The 27,715-nt window shown below is 51.8% G+C and overlaps 2 protein-coding genes across 6 annotated transcripts in view; one reads left to right on the top strand and one right to left on the bottom strand.

Annotated features, from left to right (window-relative positions):
• PASK (PAS domain containing serine/threonine kinase) overlaps positions 1 to 322 on the bottom strand; it is a 38,249-nt gene extending 37,927 nt beyond the window's left edge. The window contains exon 1 of one of the 2 annotated variants that reach the window (XM_081813207.1): positions 197 to 322. In XM_081813207.1, coding sequence (XP_081669333.1) covers positions 197 to 244 — 48 coding nt within the window. In that variant the 5' untranslated portion in view covers positions 245 to 322. Of the gene's footprint in view, positions 1 to 159 lie in introns of both variants that reach the window. The other variant, XM_081813209.1, reaches the window with a different exon arrangement.
• Positions 305 to 27,620, top strand: PPP1R7 (protein phosphatase 1 regulatory subunit 7). 4 transcript variants are annotated; one of them, XM_081813223.1, is made up of 11 exons: positions 379 to 463; positions 3,259 to 3,320; positions 3,736 to 3,876; positions 7,450 to 7,505; positions 8,153 to 8,218; positions 8,765 to 8,895; positions 9,210 to 9,372; positions 11,103 to 11,219; positions 12,047 to 12,151; positions 15,711 to 15,797; positions 27,308 to 27,620. In XM_081813223.1, the coding sequence occupies exons 2-11, from the start codon at positions 3,311 to 3,313 to the stop codon at positions 27,482 to 27,484; spliced, it is 1,053 nt and encodes a 350-aa protein (XP_081669349.1). In that variant the 5' UTR covers positions 379 to 463; positions 3,259 to 3,310; the 3' UTR covers positions 27,485 to 27,620. The 4 variants fall into 4 exon arrangements, with proteins under 4 accessions (XP_081669350.1, XP_081669348.1, XP_081669347.1 ...); XM_081813222.1 differs by lacking the exon at positions 3,259 to 3,320 and having other exon boundaries at positions 324 to 463; positions 3,736 to 3,864; XM_081813221.1 differs by lacking the exon at positions 3,259 to 3,320 and having other exon boundaries at positions 324 to 463.
• Positions 27,621 to 27,715: the final 95 nt, after the last annotated feature.

The following is a 27,715-nucleotide window of genomic DNA, read 5'->3' as shown; positions in this document are numbered from 1 at the left end:
GGGGCCGGCACGCACTCGACTGGCCCCTCTTTGCAGCCCTACGCAGAGACCCTCCACGAGCCCACGTGCCCCCAGCATCTCCCAGATTCTTCTCTCCGCTCCCCTGCAGCCACGGTTCCGTGCGTGCGGCCCCGACTGCCCCTGTCTTCTTCCCCGCACCTCGCCTCCAGAAGCCTCCGGTGTGCTCTCAGATTACCTGTCCCGAGGAGGTGAGGCTGGCTACTCCTGCGGCTGAGGAGCGCATGGCCTCTCGGGTGAACTACAATTCCCATGAGGCGCTGAGGCTGCGCAGGCGCGTCGGGGTTCAAACCTGGGGTGGGATTCCATTGGCTGAGCCAGCACTGAGTCGGGAGCCCTGATTGGCTGAGGGGCCTGAGGCGACAGATTCCGGAAAGGGGAAGAGCAGCCAACATGGCGGCGGAACGCGGCGCGGGCCAGCAACAGTCGCAGGAGATGATGGAGGGTGAGCGGCTCCGTGGGGCGGCGGCCCAAGGGCCCAGCGGGCTGGGGGGCGGCGGCCCGCACCGGCCTTGCCTGAGAGAAACGGGCCGTCCCGCCTCTGGCCGTGACCTGGGCCCCGCCGCGCCCTGAGAGCTGCCAGCCGGCTCGGCGGGGCAGGGGCGGCCCGGGACCCGGGGACCCCGGGCGGAGGCTGCGGTGGCCAGGAAAGCGCGGGCGGCCGGGAGGCGCCAAACCCAAGGCCGGGGGGGCAGCAGCGGCGCGGGCGTGTGGGTGGGTACTGACGACGCTGGTCCGCTGCCCGGGTGTCCACCGGCTGGTGGGAGCCTCGCACCGAACCTCTGAGCCTGGCCCGCCGGGTCTGTCCCCCGGGCAGCTATCGGGGAAACTGAGGCGCAGGGCGCCGTGGGGCCTGCCCGAGTCGGCTCATGGGTGAACATGGTGGGGGTGGAGAAGGGTTCTCTCGTAAGCGAATGGGTTGTGGGGAAGGGGTGGAAAGGAGCCGAGAGATTGAATTATTAAACAGCGGAAGCCTGCTTTCAAAGCTATCATAGTTCCGAAAAGACTAAATTCAACTCTTTAGTTTTGTTGAAAAAAGTCATTTGCATATCATATGTGGTTGTAATTACACACACACGCCAACTGGAGAGTCAGTCATGTCTTCGAGTGCTTACATGCTTTTGGTCTCCGCTGGTTGGGGGTGGGTGGGGGTAGGTACAGAGCCCCAGAAGAAAGCCTCTGTCTTATGTGTAAAGTGCTAGGGAAGAAGGATGGGCGGTGGGGTGCGAAGGAAGAGCTGGTGTGTTTGGAGTGATGGCTGCCCAACCAAATCCAGCTCTGACCTGAACCTTGAAGGATAACTACAAATCACCAGGTTGGAGAAACATCAAAGATCATTTCAGTTTAAGAAAGACAAAAGCAAAGTGCTCTGAAAGAAAGTGGTTTAGAAGAACATTTGACCAAGAGTGACAGTCCTGTTGGAGGAGGGTGGCAAGAGAAGGTCGTGGAGTACCTTGGTGAAGGGTCTTGGATCTTTTTTTTTTTTTTTTAAGATTTTATTTATTTATTTGAGAGAGAGAGAATGAGAGAGAGCAAGCACATGAGAGGGGGGAGGGTCAGAGGGAGAAGCAGACTCCCCGCCGAGCAGGGAGCCCAATGCGAGACTCGATCCCGGGACTCCAGGATCATGACCTGAGCCGAAGGCAGTCGCTTAACCAACTGAGCCACCCAGGCGCCCGTCTTGGATCTTTTTTAAGCAAGGAAGCACCTCTTCCTATCCCCCCTCCTCGACACCCCTCCTCCCAAACTACTCCTTCCACTTCACCTGTTTGCATGTCTTGGTAAATGGCAAATACAAAATGTAGGTGATTCTCTCTCTCCCACTCCCACCCATCCAATTAATCTGATGCCTCTATATCCTTAATATCTACAGGTCTTCAATACCTCTTCCATTCCCACTGCCAATACTTTGAACCAGCCCATTGTTCCCAGTATCCCAAAGTTGCCTTGTATTTGGATCTACTATCTCATGCTCCAGACCCTCTGCTGCCTTCAGGATAGAGTCCCACATTTCACTTTGACTGCCCTTCGTTAGCTCAGTCCCTGCCACCCTGGTCACAGCCACACCACACCCAGTAGAATTTGCTCTCTCTTAGCCTTGACCACAGAGTGCCCTGTGCCTGGTAATAACTAACTACCAAGTGTTTACTCCATATCATGCACATGCTGACTGCTTCTGTGCCTTTTCTACTTTAGTTCTGATAGCACCTCTGGGCTGTGGGTCCTATCCTAGCCCCCTTGTACATATGAGGAGAGTGAGGCTTGGAAAAGCAAATAGCCTGTGTCTCTATGGGCAAGGCGAAATCTCAGCAGGAGTGACTGGCATTCCAAAAACTTTTGGAGTTGGGGCGCCTCGGTGGCTCAGTCAGTTAAGCGTCTGCCTTCGGCTCAGGTCATGATTCCAGAGTTCTGGGATCAAGTCCCACATCTTTTGGGCTTCTTGCTCAGCAAGGAGTCTGCCTCTCCCTTTCACTCTGCCTGCTGCCACTCCCCCTGCTTGTGCTCTCTCTGTCTCTCCCTCTCTCTCTCTCTCTCTCTGTCAAATAAATAAATAAAATCTTTAAAAAAATAAAAGTAAGAACTTTGGGAGTCAAAGATCAGATTTGGATTTTAGAATCACATCAGATTCTCTAGCAATGCAGAACAGATTAGACAGAACCAGAAAAACCACAGAGAGACCAGTTAGGAGGCCAGACAGGAGCCCAGGCAGTTGCCAGGGTGGGGAAGAAGGAACGGATTTGGAGGTTTGGGAGGTGGATTTCATAAGGACTTGGTTTTATCCAGCACTCCTTCCCTGGGTGCTACTTTTCTCAGCCCAGGAGGAGATACAAAGAAGAAATAAAACTTCCTTTCTTCAAAGAGCACACCCCTTTGTGGACAAACTGCAGTCAGGAAAGAAAATACTTTCAGTATTGTTGATAACTTCCAGTAACTTATTACTGTTTCAGCTCTTCGAGATAGCCTTCTGAGGTAGATCATGAAAAAAGCTGGAAAAAGGAAAATTATTTGACAGTGTTACCAAAGAATTTTTACCAGTCTGCCATATTTAGTCATTGCCTTATTTGTTAATTCAAAAAATATTTATTTACCAGCCTTTCAAAGCTGGTATTGCAGTGTGTAGATGTGTGGCACCAGTGACCTTTATTTGGGGCATTTGGCACTATTGGCTGTCTCCTCCTTTTTCATTACAGCCCCCCCTCTGCCCACAGTCTGATTTGAGTTAGTCTTGATTTCTTTCAGAACGTGGGCCTGTGAACTGGGCTGGTTTTCTTGGCCAAATGGATAGTGGAGCATGGATGAAGGTATGTGGTGGAAGGGTCACAATGGTCCCCTCTACGTGGACGTCCAGGCCAAAAGCGAGCCACACAGGAGGTGCTTCACTGTGTCACTCATGAGTACGCTTGGTCACAAATGATCCAGGGCTTTTATAACACCTGGGATTTCTTCACAATTTCCTTGAGGGCAGGAAGAGTATGTTAATCATCTTAGTACCCATGTGTCCTCCCTGCTCTGCCCTCCCCCACACAAGTTGTCCCCACCACTGTACACCTCATGTGGTGCCCAAGACAGGAAAGACACTCGTGTTTGTTGAGCTGACTTCAATAAATGTTTCTCGATGAAGTCTTTTTGACTTACAGCTGGATGTCCGTCTGTTAAATGCTCTTCAGGGAGTCACATAAAGTGGCTGTGAATTCTTATTGATGTGTGTGGGCTCAGTTGACAGGCGAGTCGAATCTGAAGAGTCTGGCGATGAGGAAGGGAAGAAGCAGAGCAGCGGTATAGTGGCGGACCTCAGTGAGCACAGCCTAAAGGATGGAGAGGCGCAGGGGGAAGAGGACCCAGAAGGTACCAGGCCGAGTTAAGAGCCTTAAACTCTCTAAGGGGGAGGGTGCGGCCGTGTTGCCTATGATCTGCCCAACCCCACCCCACCCCACCACCTTGTGTGGTGGAGAGGAGAGGGCCGTGGGAGGACTGCTATGGGCAGTGGGAGGACTGCTATGCGAGAGGGACATTCATTTGGCTGACTCTTGATCTGCTGATGCAGCACTAGAGGCCCAATGGGGGCTGGTGGCCGTGTGCTCTCGGAGCAGTGAGCCCGCCGAGGCACCCCCTTCGTGAGCTGACTCGTTTATGGCACTTGCAAGCAGGATGCATTTTTTTTTTTTTTTTTTGAGTTCCACTGAAGGCAAATGCTACTAATAACATTAGTACTGGAGTATCATCTGGAACAGACCCAGAAAATTGTTTTATTAACCATATATTCAGAAAGCGAGTTTTGGAAAAAAAATTTTTTTTTCGCTGACAGTGCTTTTGTTTCCTATCATAGCAATGTAAACCAATTTCAGAATAGCACTTTTAGTATTTTAGAGAAGTCATTTCTAAGTCGTGCTTCACCATATGAGAGGCCTGAGGATTGACTTCTAAATTGCCAAGATGTTAGGAAAATAGTTTCATGCAGAAAATATCTCAGCAGCCTCCTATTGTTTTAGTGATTAAAAAGTAAGTTTTAAAGTAAGATTAAAAAGTGATGAGAAAAGTAGGTTCTCAGTCCATAATGGTGGTTTTTCACCCTCCCCAACCATGATCTTTATTGGTTTGGTTAGAAAAATCGATTTACATTGAAAAGAATGAGAGAGGGCATATGAACACACAGAAAGATGTCCAAGATACATTATTAGGTGAGAACAGCACATTTCCAAACAGTATGCATGTTAAAGTTTTATTGTTAGAATTATTAATTATTTGTAAGTTTTAACCTACTTTAAAGTTTTAACTAACATCAAACTGCAGTTGAAGGTCTCTGAATAACAGGTTTGAGAGGATGTACCTTCTGCATTGTCTAGATTTATACACAATGTATGGACTTTTAAGGTAGTAATAGTCATGCTGTACCCTTATGGTAATAAAACCCACAAATTCTAAAAAAACAAAACTAATTTTTAAAATAACATTGTGCTCTGTGCCAGTGAAGATGATTGGTAACTATGGCAACCTAATTTTAAGGCAAAGGGAGATTACCACAAAGTATCAGCCACGTTTACTTTGGAGCTCCAGAGTCGATATTCTGGAAGCAGCGTGGGTGGAATAAGTACACGGGAGTGATGGAGGAAAGCTTTCGTTATGTCTAACTGAGTCACGGAAAGACCAAGCAGGTGGGAGCGTCACCTGCTCTCCCATCTGAACATCCAGCACTTTTGGAGGACTGGAGAGTTGGTGGGGCCCTGTCCTGGGGATTTCTCTCCCTGGGTGGTGAGCGCGGGCTCCCGGTGGCTCACCCGGGGGCTCACGGTGACAAAGTAGAGCAGCTGGACTTAAACCCAGCTTGTCCAAATCCAGCGTTCTTTCAGACTACTAGCTGATTAAAAGCACCCTGGAAAAATCTTAAAGTGGGGGGTGGGGTGGGCGCCTGGATGGCTCAGTCGGTATGCCGCTGCCTTCGGCTCAGGTCATGATCCCAGGGTCCTGGGATCGAGTCCCACATTGGGCTCCCTGCTCCGCGGGAAGCCTGCTTCTCCCTCTGCCCCTTCCCCCTGCTCCTGCGCGTGCTGTCTCTTAAATAAATAAATAAAATCTTAAAAAAAAAAAAAAAGCACTCTGGAAATATGCAGTTTTATAAGTCCTTGAGAGAAACCAGGACTCGCTCTGCTCCCACCTGTATTTATTTAAGTCCTAAATTCAAATAAAATTCAAACGTGTCAACTGTTACCTTTCACTTATTTTCCGTAACTTATTTTAAAAAAAAAAAAGAAAAAGATGAATACATGTACATTTGGGGAAACATTCTAGGCTGGCAGCTGTTGCAGAGGTTAAGCTGTTGTTTTGAGGGGCCTGCCCTGAGTGCCGGGCACGTTACAGACACGACCACATTAAGCTGTGTGACCCCCCGTGCTAAGGAGCCCAGGCCTGGTTTCTGCCCCCCGGCCGTGCGTGACTGCAATGCTGCTCGCACTCTCACGGTGTCCTGGTTTGGACGCTGGCTCGCCTGGACACCTGCCTTCATTGTGCTGCCTCTCATCGCAGCTTCCAGACTTCATGGACCTTGCACTTGTGTGTCTGGGGGTGAGGAGTAATTTGGGTATATCTCTTGGTTTTCCCCAACTCCTTTTATTTCATTCCTAGGTTGGTTGATATCTTGTAAAGTTAGAGCAAATAATTCTAGTAAATAAACTAGAGTAAATGACATATTTTGTTGACTAGCCATTGTTGATTGTTATGGAGAAGGTGTAGTGAGGAGACTGAATTCAGCCAGCGCCAGCCAGTGCTGCTTTGTTAAGCTGGTCCGTCCGCTGTTAAGTGCACCCCTCTACAGCCTCCAGTCGAGGGGCCAGGCTGGCCAGCAGACAGAGCGGACCCCTGTCGTCGGGAGGTGCCGGGAGCGTGAGGTCTGAGGGCCGTAGGCCCGTTCCACAGCAGAAGCAGATGCAGCTTTGCTGTAGGGGAGGGGTAGCAGTAGGAGCCAGGCAAAAGTAGCCGTGGGGACAGCCGGTTTCCAGGAGAGCAGCAACCACACGCTCCCCAGAAGCGTGGCAAGCCAGGCGGCCCAGTTTCCTCGGAGAGCCAAAAGGGACATTAGAGAAATGTCATCCAGTCACAATATATGGCCTTTTTCAGATCCTAATACAAGCAGACTGAGGGGAGAAATTGTCAGACAGTTGATGAAATCCAAGAATCACTGTTACACTTTTTTAAAGCATTGAGCTGTTTTTAGACACGCACACTTCCGTCAGCTTAGGGGAAACGAAGGCCAGGAAGCAACTGATTCCAGGCCGTTAGCTCCACAGCCTGAGCGCATCTCACAGCTCTCCCCCGGCACTGGGGCGGGGGGCCTCTGCTGGGATTAGCTCGTTCCTCCAGTGGAGAAGTGTGTTTAAATCGGTCAGGGCTCTCCAGTCCCTCTGTCGAGCTGTGCTTTGTTTTGGTTTCCTCTTTGCAAAGATAAGTGTTTATAGACAACGAGGCCACTTTCCAAAGCAATAAAAGGCACATCCTAAAACATCTGACATGCCCAGCGGGAGCTATATTCAGATGGTCTGATTGATTGCCACAGACAAGAAAGGAGAGGGCAGGCCGCTGCCAGCTGGGCAGCTCTGGGCGGATCCCCTACCGCTGACTGGGCTCACCTGAGGCTCCATCGGCCAACCCCCTCCTTCCTGCAAACAGCTTCAGGCTACATTTCCTTTCCTGGCAAGTTCAGTGGCACAGATGGAAGTTTGGAGACCTTTGCCAGGAGCCGAGTTCAGGAACATCTGAACGCTTGAAAAGTGACCGTGACGAGCAGGGCGTTAACCCTGCCGCACCATCCGGAGCCTCCGTGTGCCGCCCCGTGGCTTCTGCTGTGTGTGACTCAGCGCTGAGCCAGGCAGCCCAAGTCCCAGTGCCACAGACACTAAGGCTCTGAATGGGCTTTGTTTTTCCTTCTCATTTTTTCAGAAGGACAAGAGCTGCCTGTGGATATGGAAACCATCAACCTGGACAGAGATGCAGAGGTAATGCTACCTGCTGGACGCAGCCACGGGGGCATGGTGATGGACCACTCTGACTGTAAGGGTATCTTTTACGGAGGTGCCAGATTAGTAAGTGATTTCCTAAGCGAGGTCATCTGAGCCCTGCTTGGTTGGGTCAGACTCCTTGTGTCCTGCTTGTTTCTAAAACCAGTGACTAAAACCCCAGCCCTGTGTAACCAGAGGGTTGGGTGGCCGATGAACCGCCCTTGTCACCTAAGTGACACGAGTGGGTCGGGTGATTACTTTGTCAGTGGCAGGGCCTCGACCTCCCCAGCATCTGACGCGCACTGAACACTGGCAGCTCCAGGCAGGCAGGAGACCACCAGGAAGCATCACCTTGGTGCCCCACCCGCAGCCCCCACCCCAAGCCTGCAGTTGACGGCGGGCGCCTAGGCCTGTGTTTGTGCTCAGGGGGCTATGGGGCGAGAGGCTTTACGCACTGTTCATTTTTATGTCAAACTGCCAACGAGCATCTTGCAGCTATCCTCTGTGTCACTGTCGCCTGTCTACAGGCTCACTGGTGTCTCCTCACCCTCCCCTGCACCCACCTCGCTGGCCCCCCTCCACTCCTGCTCCAGGAAGCAGGTCTTCAGATGCTTCTCTGCAGCTGGATTTCTTCTTCATTTCAGGATGTTGATCTGAATCACTACCGCATTGGGAAGATTGAGGGCTTCGAGGTGCTGAAGAAAGTGAAGGTGAGGGCGACTCTGTCCTTCCTTTGGAGGGGATGCTGACACCCCAGAGCCCATCCCCCCGACAACTGAGGGTCGGTTCTGCAGAAGCTGCTGGCCTGTGTCCTGAGCTGCTATCGGCACTTTTTATCCTAAACATGGTGGGGTTTACAGCGCAGTCCAGGAGGCCAGTGGGCGCTTCCCGAGGCCAGCCGATGAGCCAGTGCCGAGCCTGCCTATAGTTAAGCACAACCCGGACTGTGTAGTCCTTACCTCGCTGCAGTTAAATTTGTTAAAAATTGAGCCCACTAGCAGTTTGCTCTGCTGGGAAACCGCACACACCCCCAACCCTGACCAATGCCTCCCTCACCACTGAGGTCTGCTCAGTGCGAGGCCTGCCTCCAGCCTCCCTTTGGGTGTCTACCCATCCTCTCCAAGGCCAGCACATTTCTAGGAGACAACAGGAGGATGAGAACCTCCTCCCCTGCCCCGGAAGGCCGGTCCCGTAACACAGCTGGCATCTCATGGCCTCCCCATTGCCTGTGTCAACTGTCCTTTTTCATCCCTCAGACTCTCTGCCTCCGTCAAAATTTAATTAAATGCATTGAAAATCTGGAGGAGTTACAGAGTCTGCGAGAGCTGGATCTTTATGACAACCAAATCAAGAAGATTGAGAATCTGGAGGCGCTAACACAGCTGGAGTGAGTCATGAGTCTGGGGGACGACTGAGGGGCTTGTTCAGTCTGCCCAGAACCAACCCTGGGCCCCTGCTCTCAGCCCTGGGAGGCCACCTCTGCCACAGGGTCCTGCCCAGCGCCTGGCTCCGTGGGTGGCATTGATGGGTCCGGTCTGGGGCCAGCACGATTTCCATCCTCGATGCAATGCCGAGAGCCCGGCGGGCGGCTGGGGTGGTGTGTGGCCCACCTGGTGGGGGGGCTGCCTCCAGCTTAGTTGCATTTTGAGCTCCATGCCACCTGTGCTCATTTAAAAATGAAATGTTTTTGCTTATTCTCAGGATTCTAGATATTTCTTTCAATCTGCTGAGAAACATTGAAGGAGTTGAAAAGCTGACGCAACTGAAGAAGCTCTTCTTGGTTAACAATAAAATCAGTAAAATTGAGAACATAAGCAACTTACACCAGCTGCAGATGCTGGAGCTGGGGTCCAACCGCATCCGGGTAGGTGCGGGTACGTGGCCAGGGGCCTGGCCTCTGGGACTGGTGGTGATGGGCGCTAGGTGTGTGCTTGGCTAGGTGTTCCTGTGGTGTGATTTTATTTTCCAGGAAGAGAATGCTAACTGCAGGTCATTGTTAATAAGAACATGTGCTCAAACTCTGTGGTCTAGCCCTTTTTCTGCACGTAAATTTTACTTGCTCTTCATCCAGATCACAACCTAAACCTTAGCAAAGCACCCCAGTTTCATTCTGCCCGAGGGAAGCGCTTTGGTTTTCCGTGTGCTGAGGGTTGTGTTCTTTGGTGAGCCTCTCGGAGATGCCAGTATCCCAGACACAGCAGAGTGGTGGCTTGTAGAAACCTGACCTCCACACGGGGGCCGCAGGAAGCATGGTGCATCTTGGTGTATGGTTGGCCCATCCTCCCCGGACACCTTCGTACAATTGGGATACGCCCCCGGCAGCCTCACATCCTGCCACGCTCTGTCCGACCCGACCTCTGGGAGTGTTGGGCAGAGTAGACAGAAGAGGCTTTGGGAAAGAGGTTTGGTGTCCATAGGAGCAGTCCTTTACCCATCTGACGATAGCTGCCGGGCAGAACCCATGGTGGGAAACAGACAGGGTCACAGAAGGACTGACATTGGGGTGGGGGGAGAGGCGACGGCGGTTTGCCAGCAGAGAGGAGGAAGGGTCAGCAGGACAGTAAGGAGGATATCTGCTAGCCAGAAGACCACTCGATGCCCACCTGACATCCCAGTGAAGCCAGTTGTCCAAGCAGTTCTTCCCCTACTTCTGTGGTACAAACAGCCTCCATCTGGCTGTTGATTGTTCACAGCACCCTGTAATCAGCCAGCTTGGCCCTTGACAGCTGGGCAGGATGCAAACCCAGGAGGGCCTCTCGGGATAGTTGTGAGCAGTCACATGGCCCCCGTAGCAAAGTAGCACATTTAAAACTAGAGAGTGAAGAGTGGCCCAGATGTCGCCGGCATTTTATCAAGTGTCTCTCTCTGCAGTGTTTCTAGGAGGAAGGTGGTTCATCACAAATCAGGGTAGCTAATAGCAGTTAAGGATGCCCTCCCCCTGAATCCTCAATCCTGCTGTGATGTGCAAGGTGGGATGCACCTGCCTTCGGCACCTGCTGGTGGGTCGGTGTGTGCTGCAAAAGCTGACAGCTTGCTGAGAGGCAGCAGCAAACTCAGGAGGGAAGCAGGTTGAGTCAGCGTGTCCTAGACCCCCTGCTCTCCGCCTGGCACTGGCATTGACAGCTGACTAGAGGAGCACAGGATCCTGGCAAGGAGGGAGGGTGGATCCCTGAGACGGGGGACAGAGAGCCATGGAATGGGGGCGCCTGTTCCCAGGAATCCTGGGTGGCATCCTGAGGTCAGAGCTGCTTCTGGGGAGACCTAGGCTCTTGGAATGCATTTTAACAAACCCTACGTGGAATTACATGATAACGTGTCTACTCAGAACTTTAGCACTCGGTGGGGGACTGCTCATCTGTGGATGTCCCCTGACCTCGAGCTCTGTGAGGGTTGGGGATGAGCCCAGGAGACAAGGCCTTGGACTATCCACCTTTTAAGTGAGATTTTACTGGAGAATTTCCAGAGTGGACAAGTAACTGGCCCACATCCCAGGGCTGCGGTCCGAATAGCTGTGTCTCCTCGCCCAGGCCCCCGCCTACCCTGGTCTAGCGGGTGGGCCACACAGTGTTAACTACTACCCTGTCTTTTTCACAGGCAATTGAAAATATTGACACATTAACCAGTCTGGAGAGTTTGTTTTTGGGGAAAAACAAGATCACTAAACTTCAGAACCTGGATGCACTTACCAACTTGACAGTGCTCAGTATGCAGGTACCGACCTGCCTTCATGCCCATCTGGCCACGCCCCAGTTGGGGCGGGACTGCCCAACACCCTGCATGTTTGTCTTTCCCCGTGTCCAGGATCAGTGCTCCCTTCACCAGCAGGGAGCAATTGAAATGTCAGGTTTCAGAGACTTACATGTCCATACACATAAAATTTCCTTCCCTGGGTGGTTTCTAGCCACAGGGTTGTCTTAAGAGGGTTGAGCTTGTGCTAAGGCTCCTGAAGTGTCTGGCTCGGTGGTGGAAGCTTCCACACCCTCATGGAGAGCAGAGCCCTGTGTTTGCGAATGGGCAAGCACCTGAGTATGCCTGGGTTCACGCTACCTTTTGTGCTGGAGGCAGATGAGTGGAGCCAGGCCCTTGAGGCAAGGTGTGGTGGCATGTCCTGGGTGGGCAGATCTCCCCAAATCACTTGTGCCTTTCATAAAGCAGACATTATGCAGACTCTTTATTTAAAAAGGACTGTATAGTCTGAGTTACAACATATATTAAAAGAAGTAAGAAGTAATTTATTTTAAAATATTCAGTGGATTTGACATTTTTGAATTGCTGAGTTATGGGGGTAGACCTTCCCTAAGCACATCTAAGGAAGTGTTCTTTATCTAAAAGCCTCTAACCCTCACACATGCATTCTAGCCAGTGCAGCAGACTCGGTATCTGGACCTCTGTCTCCAGCAAGTTCCATTCCAGCACACTGGGAGTGCAGGGCTAGTGTTAGGCCTCTTCTAGACAAGAGGTATCCTCCCCTAAAAGCCATTTTGTCTCCCCCCCACCCCCCGTGCTGTTCTGACGGCTGTTGGCCCTCCCTCTCGCAGAGCAACCGGCTGACCAAGATGGAGGGTCTGCAGAGCCTGGTGAACCTTCGAGAGCTGTACCTGAGCCACAACGGCATCGAGGTCATCGAGGGCCTAGAGAACAATGTAAGACATCTGTGCGTCTGGCCGGGGCGGTGCGGGTTAGGCCTGGTCTGAAGAAGACTCATTGCCTCTCGAGGTTTATGGTCGAGACCGTCCCCGCGCACACTGGGATGCACATGAAGCTCGTGCAGTCTTCCCTCTCCCCGCGAAGGCGTGTGGTGCTGGTGCTCCACGCTGCGGTCAGCACCGGGACCTCCGGGGCAGGGTGCACTGTGCAGTCCGCAGCAGCACCACGGCCTTTCCCCAGGTGTCCCAGCCTGCAGAGGGCTGACAGGTGTCGGCGGCTCTCCCTCCCTCCCCATCCTGCCCACTGCACTTCCTGCCCCACCGCTTTCCAGACCACAGGGGCCATGGGACCTCAGCTTTGAACTGAGTCCCCGCACATTCCTCCTCCTCCTCCCTGCTTTTCAGCCGCCCTCGCAGGGATGAGAAGGGCCTGTCCACCTCCCAGGGATAGCCCTGCTCCTGCCCTGCACAGGACAGTCTTAGATGCGCTGAGTGGGGCGGGCGGGCGGCGCTCAGCTGCCTGTGGGCAAGCCTACTTTTCCTCCCTGCAGTACTCAAGACAAATAAAAGACTTTTTCTCATTCAATTTTACTGGGGTTTTTTTTTTCTGTTTTGTTTATTGCCAGCAAAGGTAACCACATGGTTACTTTGGTTATTGTAAACCTAGCACTTCAGTCTTAGTAGAGGCTGATTTGGCCTCTGTGCCTCAGCCCCTGGGTCTAGTCACCGTTAGTAATGTTTTAGAGGAAAAACCACATTCTGAATTTCATTTTACCACTACCTAGAATTTTCGAGGAGTGAGAATTGGCCCGTGGTAAGTGTAGTCGCCTTCCTTCACTTGCAGTCCGATTGAGAGCTAACCAGACTGGCGTACCTGCCGGGCGCACTTGGGCGGCGCAGAGCGGTGGGTGGAGGCAGGGTTGTGAGAGGCCGGACTCCGCGGAGGCCCTGAGAGCGCAGCTGGCAGGGCGTGCACACAGGGTGTCCAGCCTGAGGGGCCCGCGCCCATGGCAAGCTGTGGGTGCCCCCGCCCCATGCCCCCCCGGGTGGGGGGAGGGTAGTGTCTGCAGCAGAGGCAACTGAGCGCAGGTCCCCAGCAAATGGGAAAGAAGCGAGAGTGTAGAATTTTCCGGTAGCCGTGCTACACTGGGGTCTGGGTTCAACTCCAGGTCATTGTTGGGCCTCTGAACAAAACAGAAAAAAAAAAGGAAAAAGGCAGTTGTGGCTTTAAAGGTAATTATGTTACTAGAACATTTATCATTGGTCCAAAGTGACAGTCTCCTCAGGGCTTCGTTCAATTGGAGATCAAACGTCCATTTAAGTTTTCTCTCTTAATTGATCTGGAATTTATTTTTGTTCTGGGAGGTAAGGAAGTAAATGGTAAATGTTTGTTTTTCCCAAGTGGCAAATCCCCTGTCCCAGCACCACTGGCGACACCACCTTCCCTCCCCGCCGCCGCCCACCGCGGCTTCCTCCCCGCACGCACAGTCGTCTGCAACGTGTCACTGCGCGCTGGACGCCTGTCTGCTGTGCTTGCTCCCCGCCCCGCCCGGTTCCTCCTCTTTTTTTTGAAGCAATTCTCTACTGGTTTGCTTTTGGATGAGCTTTCAAAACACTGTCCAGCTCCCCCCAAAGAAACAAGACCGTGTCGAGCACGTAACTGAGTCCCCGTGCTCAGAGACCCAGGACCAGTCCTGTCAGCCACAATGTCCCCGGTGCTGAGCCTTCGCACGGGGCCCACACCATGATGGAAGCACGCTCACCCGATGACACCAAGCACCGCGGGATGGGCTCAGGGGGCTGGAGATCGCTGCGGTGGCGGCCCCAGCCTGGCACTGCCTGCTGCCCGCCCTCTCCTGCTGAGTTCCCCGAAGTCCCTGTTGGCTGCAGCCCCGCCAGCCACCCAGGCGGGGGGCTCCTGTCACGCAGCACTCTCACACGGCAATCTGAGCGCGCACGACAGGCCCCACACAAGCTACTCAAGGAGCTCCTCACCCAGCTGCCACGTGACACGGCATGGACCCTGTGGCTTCCTGGAGGGTGACTGGCCAGCGCTCTTGCTGGGTGACATTGCGGGGGCAGAGAGGACAGGCAGGGGCGGACCCTCAAGGAGTCAGAGACCAGGGCCAGAGCCCTTCTGAGTCAGCACGGTGCTGCCTGCGGGCTGATGCGTGTGTTCATGGATTTGTTTTTATTTTATTGAGACAATTTTTAACTTTCCCTTAAAACTTAGGAGGATCTGAAATCAGAATCCCACAAATGCAGCAGAAAATGTAAGAAGGGATCTACAGTCAGAAATGGGTAGACAAGAAGGGATGAACACTTATCAGTGGCTGTCAACCAACTTCTAAATGTTTCCCTTTTTTTTTTTAAGATTTTAATTATTTATTTGACAGAGACACAGTGAGAGAGGGAACACAAGCAGGGGGAGTGGGAGAGGGAGAAGCAGGCTTCCAGCTGAGCAGGGAGCCCGATGTGGGGCTCGATCCCAGGACCCTGGGATCATGACCTGAGCCGAAGGCAGACGCTTAACGACGGAGCCACCCAGGCGCCCCTCCCTTTTGATTTTAGAAAAATTTGTCGTTTGGTTTGATTAGACCTGGTTCAGCAAGCAATGCAAGCTTTAACAGACTTCATTTTTACTACAGTGTTATTCAACTCTGTTAAATCTTGAAACCGAGCTTTAAAAAATTACTCCCCAGGCTCAGCTGACAGTGTCTGCTGAGCGTTCTTAGGAAGGGGATGGTGGGGCACACGCTAGAAGCAGGGGACATAGCGTCTGGCCTACAGAGGGTGCTCAGTCGCTCCGGACACTGTCCTCAGTAGGGCCGAGCACTCCTTCTGCTCTCTTCTATCAGCCGTAAATCCCAGGCCGGCACTCGACCCGCTCTCCCTCAGCACCTGGGCTTTCCTCTCTGCCCCTTCCTCCTGGTGGCCTCTTCCCAGAAGAAGGGTGTCCTCCGGGAGCACGGGCTGGGGCCACCAGTGCCCCTCTGCCACCTCTGCTCATACCTGGGCGGTTTCCTCCCTTGGCGAGCCCTGGGCTCCTCATCTCTTAAGTGAAGACAAAAATACTGTTTTGAGGATTATTTTTGAGGTATTGTGCATGTCCTGAAGATAGACTGAATAGATGTGGCTACAAGTGTCACTCCTTCAGAGCCCACCCAGAAGCCCCCACACAATGGAGCACCGCCCCCCCCCCGCGCCCTGAGCCCCAGGCCTGCCCTGCTCCCAGGGAGGTGTCACTCCGCTCTTCCGGGACCACGCATCTCACCAGGATGGGGACCCTGGTGCACAGGGGTCCGGGAGTCCGGGGCTGGGAGCCTCAGGTGCCAGTGGTGATGAGCGTTCCGTGCGGTGGCTGTGAGGGTTCTGCGTGTGAGTGAAATGGCTGGGGGGGCCTGCATCGCCATCCTGATAGCACACTCCTGTGCCACGAGGGTGGAGAGGGTGCTTGCCCCACAGCTCTCAGCTTGGCCCCCGACACCATGTGCGTGGTCACACAGTCGTCGTTGAACTGGGGTAATTCAGGAAAAATCTTATCTCCTTATTTTAGAACAAACTCACGATGTTGGACATTGCATCAAATAGAATCAAAAAGATTGAGAACATCAGCCATCTAACAGAGCTGCAGGAATTCTGGGTAAGTGGATACATGCTGGGGTGGATGTTGCTTCTGTTGAAATGGTGCCTCGGAGCGGGGTGCCGTGAGCGAGGGCGGGGGCGCCGGCCGGGAGCCCCCAGGAGGGTGAGGGGGGCGGGCACCGTCTCGGAGTTGCGTGTTGGCTTTGTGCGTCGGCGTCACCCAGGAGCAAAATCTCAGGCCCCACGTTACTCCACATGGGAGACCCTGGAATTGCCAAACCGGGAGCTTGGCCGGGAGCTCGTGCGTTCAGTGTGGACATGCCCCACAGGAGAAGTCGGCTGGGTTTGTGCAGTCCGTCCTGGGCTCCGCCGAGTCTTCTCTGATGTGTGGTTTTGGGGAGTCGTATCACAGAGCCAATAAGAAGCAACAGGAAGAGAAACAGAATGAAGGAAGTCTTAACTTCTTGACTCCACTAAAGGCATTGCAGAATGATCCCTGAACTGAGACCCTCCACATCAGATCCCATAGGCGTGTGTGCTGCCCGTCCCCAGGCTGGTGGCCCCGCAGGGATCCCTGCACACTCTGACCCTGTGATGCTATGAGCTGAGTGTTGTCCTGGATGTGCTCAGTCTGACCAGGATTCATGCTGAATCTAAGGCGGGATCTGTCCTCGTCTAGCCATGCTGTTGACCCTGCTCACATCCTGTATGGTCTTCTTTTCTCATGAACATGTCCCAGCCCCTCATTAATAGCACTGGGTCTTAGGTAGTGTCCAGTTGTGATGCCACAGCAGATCTGGGGACACCAGACCCAGAATTAGAGAGGTAGGAAAGAAAAGGGTCTCAGGCCAGGGGCACCAGCGAGCCACCGTAAGCCCAGTGGGTCTAGTGTGCAGCCCACCCCTGCAGGAAGGTGCAGCTGGGGATAGGCTGCTTGGATCAGAGAAAAGGGGTTTGGCTCTGAAGAGGCCAGGGAACCACACAGAGGAACCCAATGACAAATGAGGAACCCAGTGGCAGAGGGCCTGGGTGACAGGGACACCAGCTGATCCTGAAGCCATGTTTCTGAAACATGTGATTCCTTCTCCGTGCCCTGCCAAGGGACAAGAGTATGGGACATGGGGTGCTGAGACCACAGGTAGGGCCCGGTGGGGCACCCCGGCCATCAGGGAGGCGGGCAGGCTGGCAGTTGCTCGAAGCTGGAGCTCTGTCTTCTGATCTCCTGATCATAGCAACCCTGTGAAGCAGGCGGGATTGTGCGTTCCAGGAGGGGAGGTTGCAAACCAGGAGCTCTCAAACCCTTCTGTACTCATATGGGGTGTGCTTAGCTGTTAGCTAGTCTCTGAAGGAGAAATGGGAAGCCAGTCCTCATAAACTTTTAATCACCCAAATTCTGTGTTTATTGATGTTCTGTTTGTTCTGCCAATTACCAACAGAAGGTTGTTGAAATATCCCGTCCATACCTGTGGATTTGCTTTCTCCTGTCAGCTCCATCAGCTTTTGCTTCTTGTATTTTGAAGGTTTTTATTAGTTGCATAGACATGTAGAATTGTAGTGTCTTCTTGAAGCGTTATCTTTTCATCATATGGAACGTCCCTTTTCTTCACTGCCCTCTGTTTTTGTTGTGAGGTCTACCTCTCTGTGTTAATCTGGCCACTCTCTTTCTCCTGATTACTGTTTCCATGGGTATCTTTTTCCATCCAGTTACTCAACCTGTCTTCATTCATAATAAGTAGAATGTATCTCTCTAAAACAACATAGGAGTTTCACTTTTTTTATCTAGTCTGACCCATCTCTGCCTTCAAGCGAGGCATTTATCCTACTTATATTTAATACAATTACATTTACTTGCAGTCTGTGTCATGGTTGGGTTTAAATCTGCCATCTTGCTATTTGTTTTTTATTTGTTCCTTTATCTCTCTTTTCCTGCCTTCTTTTTAGATTGGGAAAAACGGTGTTATTTTGGGGATAGTCCATTTTATTTCCACTGTTGACATATTTGCTTATATCTGTGTGTTTGACTTTTAGTGACTATTCTAGGAATCACAAAGTATATTTTTAACTAACCGCAGTCTGCCTTCAAGTAATATTACAGCACATCACATATAACGTAAGGCCCTTCCAGGAGCACGCTTCCTTTCCTCTCCAGCAGCTAATATTGGCTTATGTTTTACTTTTAATAGGTTATAAACCCCATGATATGTCACTGTATCAGTTATCTTTTAAGGAAATTAAATTTTTTTTTTTTTTTAGAGAGCGTGCACGTGGGTGGGGAAGGGCAAAGGGAGAGGGAGAATCCCAGGCAGGCTCCACGCTCAGTGCGGAGCCTGACCCGGGGCTCGATCTCACGACCCTGAGATCATGACCTGAGCCAAAACCAAGAGTCAGATGCTTAATGGACTCAGCCCCGCAGGCACTCCAAAGGAAATTTAGTAACAAGAAAACCCACCTGTTTTACCATTTCTGGCGTGTTTTAGTGTTCTGTATAGTTTGCACTGTAGCGTTTCCCTCCCACCTGAAGAATTTTAGCATTTTTATTGTGCAGCATGCTGTGAGCCTGTTCTTCCAGCTTTGATTGCTCTGGAGAAGCCTCTTTGCTTTGCTTTCATTCTTGACAGTACGGATGCACAGCGTGCTGGGGGCTGCCTTCCATCACTGTGAACTCGCCCCGGGGGCCCCGGTTCGAGCTGTTTCTGATAGGAAGTGGTTCGTCATTTTTGTCCTTGTTCCCTTGTGTGCAATGCGTCTTTCTCCCTCCAGCTGCTATTTTATGTTCTTTTTATCACTTGTCTTTCTTGCCACTTGCATGTCATGTGCTATTGAGCTTTTTGGGTCTATGAATATATAGTTTTCAAAGTCAAATGCAGAAAACTTTTGAAAATAATTTCCTCAAAAAATTTTTCTGCCCCTTCTTCCCCCAGTTTCTTCCTAAAACTCCCAGTGACGCGTATGTTGTCCAGCGCTTGGCAGCGGGGCTGCCAGCTTTTATGTTGCGTGCTCCCGTTTGTATGACTTCTGCTCCTGTGTCGGAGACGTCATGATCTTCTCTTCTGCAGTGTTCATGTGCTGTTAAGCTCATGTACTCAACTTTCTCTCTCAGATGTTGTATTTTTCAACTCTAAAAAAAATTTGGTTCTCTTTTTGTAGATTCTGTTTCTCTCCTTATGTGTGTGTTTCCCTTAAAGCCTTTCTTTTTCACATGGCTCGTAATTTTTGTATTTGCTATTGGCCATTAGGATGGTAAGTTATTGGGGATGCTTGACTGGCTCAGTCATGAGAGCATGAGACTCTCATCTCAGAGTTGTGAGTTCAAGCCCCATGTTGAGCTTAGAGATTACATAAAAATAAAATATCTTAAAAGAGAGAGAGAGAGAGATGTTCAGTTATTGACTCTCTGGATTTTTGTTGTTTTCCTTTAAAGTGTATTGGACTTTTTATCTGGCAGACGGTTGAGTCACCCCTTGATCCTTTTGAGACTTGTTTGCAGCTTTATCAGTGTGAGTCTAAGAAGCCTGTCCTCGAAGCCTTCTCTGCTCTGTTTCTAGGCTGTGATCCATCCTGGGCATCTAGTGAATGCCCCGGGCATTTAGTGAGGTCTCTGCCTCTGGTTGGTGGGAGCACGAACATGTCCTTTCCCTGCATGAGCTCGGGCCTTGTCCAGCTCCTGGCCTGTGGTGGCTGCTCCTGGGCCGATCCACACTCAGCTTTCAGTCTGAGATTCCAGGGGACAGTAGGTGCACCTCTGAAGCTTTTTCCCTACATAGCTCACTCCTCTCCAAGAACTCCAGCTATTTCTGCCTCCCCAAACTACAAGCCCTGCCTCAACTCAGAGTGGCCAGCAGGCTGTGCTTGGGCTCCCCTGTGGTCCACAGAGGGCCTCCAGGCAGAAGGCCATGTGGGCACAGAGCTCCCCTTCCTTGTTTTCCTGCTCTCGGGAGTCCCTGTCCTGTGTTGCCCGTTGTCCGACATACGCAAACCGCGGTTTCATGTGCTTTGTCCTATTTTCTAGCTTATTACAGAAAGGCAAGTCCAGCTCCAATTACTTCCTCCCTTGAAGTAGAAGTCCTGTCTCTTTACTTACTTTCATTTTTCTATCTCACTCACCTAGTGCAGTGCATAAGCTTCATGAGGGCAGAGGAATCTATTTGCTCACTCTTACATCCCGGCCCCTAGAACAGTGCCCTGCACACAAGAGGCTGAGTGAGAGAAAGGAACTTCGGAGGGGAAGTTGGTTAGTTGGACAGAGACCAACTGTAGATACCATTGGAAAACATGCTTGTGCAAATATGTGAGCTAAAGGTTAATATCCATATATTAAACACAGCTCATCCAGAGGTGCCACAGGAAAACAGGAGGGTAGAGAGGCACCCAGGTGGCTCAGTTGGTTAAGCGTCCAACTCGTGATTTCAGCTCAGGTCCTGATCTCACAGGTTGTGGGATCGAGCCCCACGCGGGCTCCACACTCGGCAGAAAGTGTACTTGGATTCTCTGTCTGCCTCTGCCCTTCACCCCGCTTGTGCTCACTCGCTTGCTCAGTCTCTCTCTAAAATAAATAAAATCCTAAAAAAAAATGGGGTAGAGCATGAACAGGCAAGTCACGGAGTAAGAAGTAACAGTTGCTTGTAAATGCATAAAACATTTTCTATTTCGTTAATTTTTAAAATACACTAAAACAGTGAGCTGTGGCGTTTGGGCTTCAGGCTGGCAGAGCCTTTGCCGGAATGTGGTCTGTGCTGCGGCAAGTGCCCCCTGGATACGCTGGCGGGACTCGCGTCAGCACACGGGGCCTGTGCAGTCTTCAGGGCCTCGAGACCCTAACAAAATGATGAGAAATTCAAAGATTTATGTACAAAATACGTAACTATCAGGATTTGTTGTTTTACAATGGCAACAGCTTAGTTGTATTTTCTAATGATAAAGTCTATCTGTTTATTGTAAAAAAGAAAAAGATCAGATTAGAAAGAAGAAAGACAAATCTGTCTTTTCCTTGTTCTTCTGTGTTTGGTGTCCAGTTTAGAAAAGATTATAAACCCAAAGCTTATAAAAACAATCACCCAGATTTTCTTCTGAAACTTTAGGTTTGTATTATTCATACAGTTTTTTCACCTTAGGGAATAATAAATAAATTATGATATATCCGTATGATGAAATATGCTGCTATGAAACAAGGCCTTCAAATGATGTTTGTAAAGGAGATTTAATTACAGAAAAATGCTCATAATATAGTGTTGATGAAAAAGGAATATGCAAAGTATTTTGGGGGAGATTGAGATGTTGTTGAACTCGGTGCCTGTGGACACACATGAGCAGAGAAAGGACTAGAAGTGTGGACGCAGAAACGAGAAGCCCTTGTCTCTGGATTGTAAATGTGCAGCTGGTTTTCCTGTTTCTCTTCATACTCTTTGGTTCCTCCCAAGTTTTCCATAACAAGCATGTACTTCTTTGCTAAGTGAAAAACAAATGTGTAGAAAAGTATATTCCAAGAGAACAAGAGGGAAAACTTAGGCCAGCCCCTCCCTACTGAGGTAGACGGGCTCCCAGAGCAGAAGATCGACAGTGGTCTTCCTCGGGTGGCGAGACTGGGCGTGATTCTTACCTTTTTTTAAATACTTTGCTGTATTTCCCACTTCTCAGCAATGAGCATTTTTATGCCCAGAGGAAAAGGAGAAGCAGGAGTATTTCAGTGATAGCTGAGGAGGTGAGCATGTGGCTGCTAAAGTATGCTTCATGCTGGTAGGACCACGGAGGCCCTCGGAGGCCCGGGACCCTCCCCGCTGCCTCGCCGGCCGCTATGGCCGCATGAGTGGACCTGGCCCGAGGCGGCCACAGCAGGGTCAGAAAAGGGGAATGAGTTCAAGAGAAACGCCAGTGGTGAATCAGCAGAAATTGGTGACCTCCAGAGGGAGAGGCGAAGGTCCCAGGCAGGGAGGTTTGTGAGGCCAAGCAGGAAGAGCGGCGGAGTTGGGAGCTCCCTTGATAGTCTCTCCTTCGCCAGATCATCACGGCTCCCAGAAATCTGCGTGGACAGGCCCCAAACATGCAGTGTGCTGTCCAGAGTAAGAGATCATGTGGACATGTATAGAAAATGATAAGCAAGAACAGATACCTCTTTCCTTCATTCCTGCAAAGAGAAACACGGGAAGCGTTAACCTGCATAAATGGTCTCCTATGGGGCCTGAGAGGGAAGGTGGAGGGCGACTTCTCTGAATGCATCTGTTCGCATAGTTTGGTTTTCTTTTTTTTTTTTTTTTTAAGATTTATTTATTTTATTTATTAGAGAGAGAGAGCATGAGAGGGGGGAAGGGCAGAGGGAGAAGCAGACTCCCCGCCGAGCAGGGAGCCCGATGCGGGACTCGATCCCGGGACTCCAGGATCATGACCTGAGCCGAAGGCAGTTGCTTAACCAACTGAGCCACCCAGGCGCCCCATAGTTTGGTTTTCTAAATGTTTTTAATTTACAATTCCAAACGGACTGAAACAAATGACCAGCTATATTTCAAATTAGTACAACAACCACACAAAGGAAAGAATTATTTAAGTGACATAGGAAACAGAGCTCTGACTGTGGCCTTTGTAAAATAACTCCCAGAAGAAAGATCTTGCATGTCACTCGCTAGTTTTATTCGTGCCAACGTTGGTATTATCATTTTGAAACTATTTTAAATATGTTACAGGATAAATAAGTATACTAACGTGAGTCAGATCCTAACACTCCATATACAAGAAAATAGATACAGATACAAACAAGTGTAACCTGTCATTTTGAATTTGGATTTGGAGGTAGTTTTAGGCATGGAAGTAGGGCCATTGGCCTATCCTGTCAGCATGAACAGCTACAGACACGGCCAAGCGTAGGTAGCAGCTGTCTGCAGGCTGTTGGCTCGGGGCGAGCACCATGGTCACACCCTGGCCCTCAGCTCGGGGCACTTTCCACAGACAAGTGGGCACAGACACAGCGGCTGTGTCCCTGGACAAAGGAGGCAGAAATCGGAGCTGGGGCTCCTGGGAGCTGAAATGTTCTGGGCAGGTGTGCAGCAGGGAGACTGCTGCTCGTGTGTCCCAGCAGCAGACAGCCGCGGGAACTCGAGGCCAGGTAGAGATTCCAGACGCCATACAGCACGTGGAGGCTCTGGCATTCGACCTGCCGGAGCGGAGGGATGATGCCAAACACCCCAGAGACCCCATCAACAGCCCGGCACAGCCGCCCATCAGGGGCGGATAAACACTCTCCCAGAGCCGGTGACCAAGCCTCCACAGGACTTAGGCTCTGCCGGAACACCACTTTTTAAAGGACAACAAAACTCCGACTCTAAGTCATGTAGCCTCCACAGTATTCAGTGTGCAAAGAAGCAGAATAATGTGACCCGTGACAAGGAGAAAAAGATCTCAGTAGAAGCCACGGGAGGTAATCAACAGCATGTCCCCCGCGCCTGAGGTCCTGGCATCCGTGCCCACGTGTGACCCTGCCCGGGAGCGTGTGCGGGTCTCACCGACAAGTACAGCAGAAGCAGCAGGGTTTTGCCTGCGTGACGGGGCTGTGAGAAGGCTGGCCTCTATCATGGAGGCCCTTTCTGGCTCTCTCCGGAGTCCCTGCCGTTCTCTGAAGTCACAGACACCTCTTCTGATGCCAGCAGCATACAAAGCACATGTCCCCTTGTTGAAATGTCCTACGGATTTTCAAAAAATGAGTGATTTCGGTATTCTACCAGTGGTGTATGAAATGTATCTTGAGAATTCTCCTACACCTCTGTTTTTAAGATGTTACTGAGTTTGGGGAAAATTAAGTGCATGTTTTCTATCTAAATATCAGCCAAAAAACCATCGTAAGGTGGGGAAATATATCCTGTGAAGTTTGGGTCCTGATAACCACGGGCAGTCTGCTGGGAAAACGTCAAATATTCTGTGACACACGGCAGACATCTGGCTCTCCAAGGACGAGCGTTGCCTGAATCCACTACTGGAATTATGCTACAGAGTGTGGGAAATGTTCTAGATTAAAAGAGGCTAAAAATTGTCCCTTCTGGGGAGATACTCTAGGAAGGGAAGGGGCCCACCCAAGCCCTGCTGCTTTATATCCCGTCGTGAAGAACTTAAAAGGAAAAATAGGAAGGCGATCAGTTTTCCCTCCATGAGCATAATACCGTTGCCCCGCCGGGGGCTCAGGAGACCCTGGAATGTGTATGGAAACAATGCAAGTGAATGGTTTTGTGTTCCACTTTGGAAAGATACAAAGATAAGACTCTCTAGAAGTTACTGTATCAAAGACGCTGTTACAGTGTTGCACCGGCCGCGTAAAAGTTCCAGTTCGGCACTCCCTGAATCTTGGAGAAAACCGCCCTGAGGCCAGGCTGCAGCTCATCCGAAGTGCTGGGATCTGGGGTTTGTAAAGCGAGCCGCGCCGCGGACGGGTGACGGGCCCGCAGTGTGAGACGGAAGCTTGTGCTGTGGCAGACGGGAGTGAAGCTATATGAAACAGAAGAGGCCCCGGGCGCTCCACACCAGAGTCCGCCGCGGTGATGGCAGGGAGATGTCTCTAAGCAGACGATGCCACAAAAATACTTCTTCCTTCTAAACAGTGCCCTGCTGATGGTTTTGTTAAATGAATATACATTTTGCGTGTTTTAAGGCCCAGGCGCCATTTAGTGATTCTCCCCTTCAGTGCACTCTCTCTCAACTGGCCTTGACAGCGCAGCCACGGCGTCTCACGTGGCACTTGGCCACGTGAGCCACGCAAGTTGTACGAGTGGTTAGACTTAGGCTTAACAGAATAACACTTAAGAATCTGTCCGTAAAGAGTTACCCTCCGGGGGCGCCTGGGTGGCTCAGTCGTTAAGCGTCTGCCTTCGGCTCAGGTCATGATCCCAGGGTCCTGGGATCGAGTCCCACATCGGGCTCCCTGCTCGGCGGGAAGCCTGCTTCTCCCTCTCCCACTCCCCCTGCTTGTGTTCCTGCTCTCGCTATCTCTCTGTCAAATAAATAAATAAAATCTTTAAAAAAAAAAAAAAAGAGTTACCCTCCACTGTCCCTTCCCGGGGGAGGCGCTCGCTCAGGCTGGCAGCAGAGTGCCTTCTCGGCGTCAGGGCCCTCGTGACACAGTCCTCAGTCCCTCCACAAGGGCTAAGACCTGGGTTCTGGTGGCACATGAGGCCCCCAAGAAGTTCTGTGAAAATAAGGCTCCTTGTACAGCTGGGTCTGGAAGTGTGTGTCATCGCAGGAAGTTAATAAAGACAGTCATCTGGCCGTGGCCGTGGAACTGCTCACAGGCTAGCCTCTGGCCGTGAGAAGCGCCAAGATGGTTTGGCTCTGCTTGGGCAGTGCAGAGGCTGCGTCCCCAGGAGAGCGTGGCAGCTCGGTTGAGCTGAAGAAGCAGAGATTGAAGTTTATGGTGAGACACGGCCCTGGAGAGGGGGTAGCTGTGCAGAGAAGGGGCCCCAGAGGTCCATGTGGGGATCCCCTGTCAGTCCATGGCTGAGGGCTGAGCAGTCTGGGCACAAGGCCCCCCCTCAAGGCTCACCCAGTAGTACCACTGGGGACGCAGGGCGGCTCAGTCCTGCCCAAGTAGAAGGATCTTACCAACACTCTTGGCATCCAGCTAGACTCCAGAAAGGCCTTTCCTGAGGGTAAGGACCACAGGCTCAGATTTGACCTACTTAAACCCACCCTAATAAAGTCTGAAGTCAGGCTTCAAGACTATCTCCAGAGGAGGTGGGGTTTGGAGGCTAGTCCCCACCAAGTTAGAGGGGCCCTGACAAGGTGTGTGACACCAAACCCACACAGCCCAAAGGTGATCAGCCAGCAATTAAGTTGCTTGTTAGAACAGAAAATCAACCCTTTTCAAAGAATCCAGTCTCTATAACATATTATCCATAGTGTCTAGTGTTTGATCCAAAATCACTAGATGTGCGAATAGGAAAATGTGATCTATGCTTAAGAACAAGTAGTGGTGGGCGACTGGGTGGCTCAGTTGATTAAGCGACTGCCTTCGGCTCAGGTCATGATCCCGGAGTCCTGGGATCGAGTCCCACATCGGGCTCCCAGCTTGGCGGAGAGCCTGCTTCTCCCTCTGACCCTATCCCCTCTCATGCTGTTTCTCTCTCTCTCTCTCTCTCTCTCTCTCAAGTAAATAAATAAATAAAATCTTAAAAAAAAAAAAAAAGAACAAGTAGTGGTAAGACACCAAACCCTCCGCCACTATAGGTTCACAGAGGACAGGTCTGCACCCTGTCCTTCGGGAGGCACGCCCCTGCTCTCTGCCTCTGTGCGTGGGGGGCCCGGGGCCGCCATCTCTCCAAGCGTGTTTCTAGAACGGGCACAACCGGACCTGGGGGATCAGACCGGCAGGCGCGAAGCTGGTAATGATGCATGCGCTCCCGGCAGCTCTTCCGCTTGCCCCTCATTTAAAGTTCCTGTCATCCAAAACCCTTGTGAGCAGTGACAGGCTGGAGCCCACTTGCCCTCGCTCGTCGGAGCTGTGCGCCTCATCCCAGCTCTGCGGTCAGGGACCCGATGTCGGTAGCGTGAAATCAGCCATGGCGGGGTATTTACACCACAGGAATTGGCAGGCAGTCAAGTCAGGGCTTTTTGATTTCTCTGGGAGCTGGTTGCTGAATGCGTGCCACACAGCACCTCACACGCGTACCCGTCCTGAGCCCTCGCCCCCACCTTCAGCCAGGCGCTTAGTGCATCTTGCCTTCAGAGGCCCTTCTGCCATCTGTTTTCACTTGTTCCTCTGCTGTATTCTTTGGGAACTGGTAGAAACCAGGGCGGCTCACCTCCCTGAGCCCCCTGCCCTGCCCCCCGTGACCATCCACAGGACAGGTGTGGACTGAGCTGGTCAGAGGCACACGCTGTGACGGGTACTCTGAACCCAGAGGCCTGCCATGCCCTCGTCTTGACGGTGGTTTAAAAAGTCAGAGAACTCTGCCCAGCTCTGGCGGGCCCCCTCCAGGTGGGCCATGGCGGTCAGGAGGATGGACCCTAACTGCTTTGAGCAGTACAGCTCAGACCTCGGAGCCCCTCGTCCAGCTTTATATCCTGGGGACGTCACGTGGGCAGTGGGAGATCAGTGGTGGGGGGCATTTCCCTCACAGACACCAGCAGTGTCCCTAGTGGGACAGGCCAGAGGCAGCTTACGGGACAGATGGACGTTTAGTTGGCGTGGCCTCTGCCCTACTGGCCGTGTTAGGGTCAGAGCACATAGTCAGGCCTTGGGAACAACCATCAAGTTGGTCTGTAGGAAGCACAGTGGAACCTGCTTTAACGCTCTGCCTAGAGGTGGGGCGGGGCTTGTAAGCGGTGTTGCTTTGTCTTTTCTCTGTTGATCTTAACTTGGATTAGCCCCTGTTTGGTGATGTGGCCCAAGTTCTGGGCGTGAGCAAGAGCGTTCCCCTTGGAGTGCTGCTGGAAGGCGGCCAGGAGGTGCCAGGAGGCTCCGGGGAAGACACCAGGCTGTCTTCTGAGTGGGGAGGACTGGAGCGCGTCGGTGGGCTCCTGCTCAGATGTGGGGCCGGGAGGCCCCGGGGCTGTCCTGTCCTAGAGGCTTTCCTAATGTGTGTGCGTGTCCTCCAGATGAACGACAATCTCCTTGAGAGCTGGAGCGACCTCGATGAGCTGAAAGCGGCCAAGAGCCTGGAGACGGTGTACCTGGAGCGGAACCCCCTGCAGAAGGACCCCCAGTACAGGCGGAAGATCATGCTGGCCCTGCCCTCTGTGCGGCAGATCGACGCCACCTTCGTCAGGTTCTGAGTCCTCCTGGCTCCTGCCAGGTCCCTCTCTTCACAAGAACTTCCCAGCCACGGTTTTTATCCACCCGTTGCTCCTCAAGCCGGCACTCTATCAGCAGTCACAAACCCAATGGCAATAAAAAGGCACTGAGTGATAACTGCAGTGTGTGACGCCCGCGCCACTTCGGGACGCCGTGGCCCATACACCGCCACCTGGTGTTATAATGCCCGTGGCGCTCCCGCCACGTCTGTT

This window comes from Leptonychotes weddellii, chromosome 3, assembly GCF_054177405.1.
Source record: "Leptonychotes weddellii isolate Sample4059 chromosome 3, ASM5417740v2, whole genome shotgun sequence".
Taxonomy (NCBI): Eukaryota; Metazoa; Chordata; class Mammalia; order Carnivora; family Phocidae; genus Leptonychotes; species Leptonychotes weddellii.
This window is presented reverse-complemented; position numbering and strand designations above follow the sequence as displayed.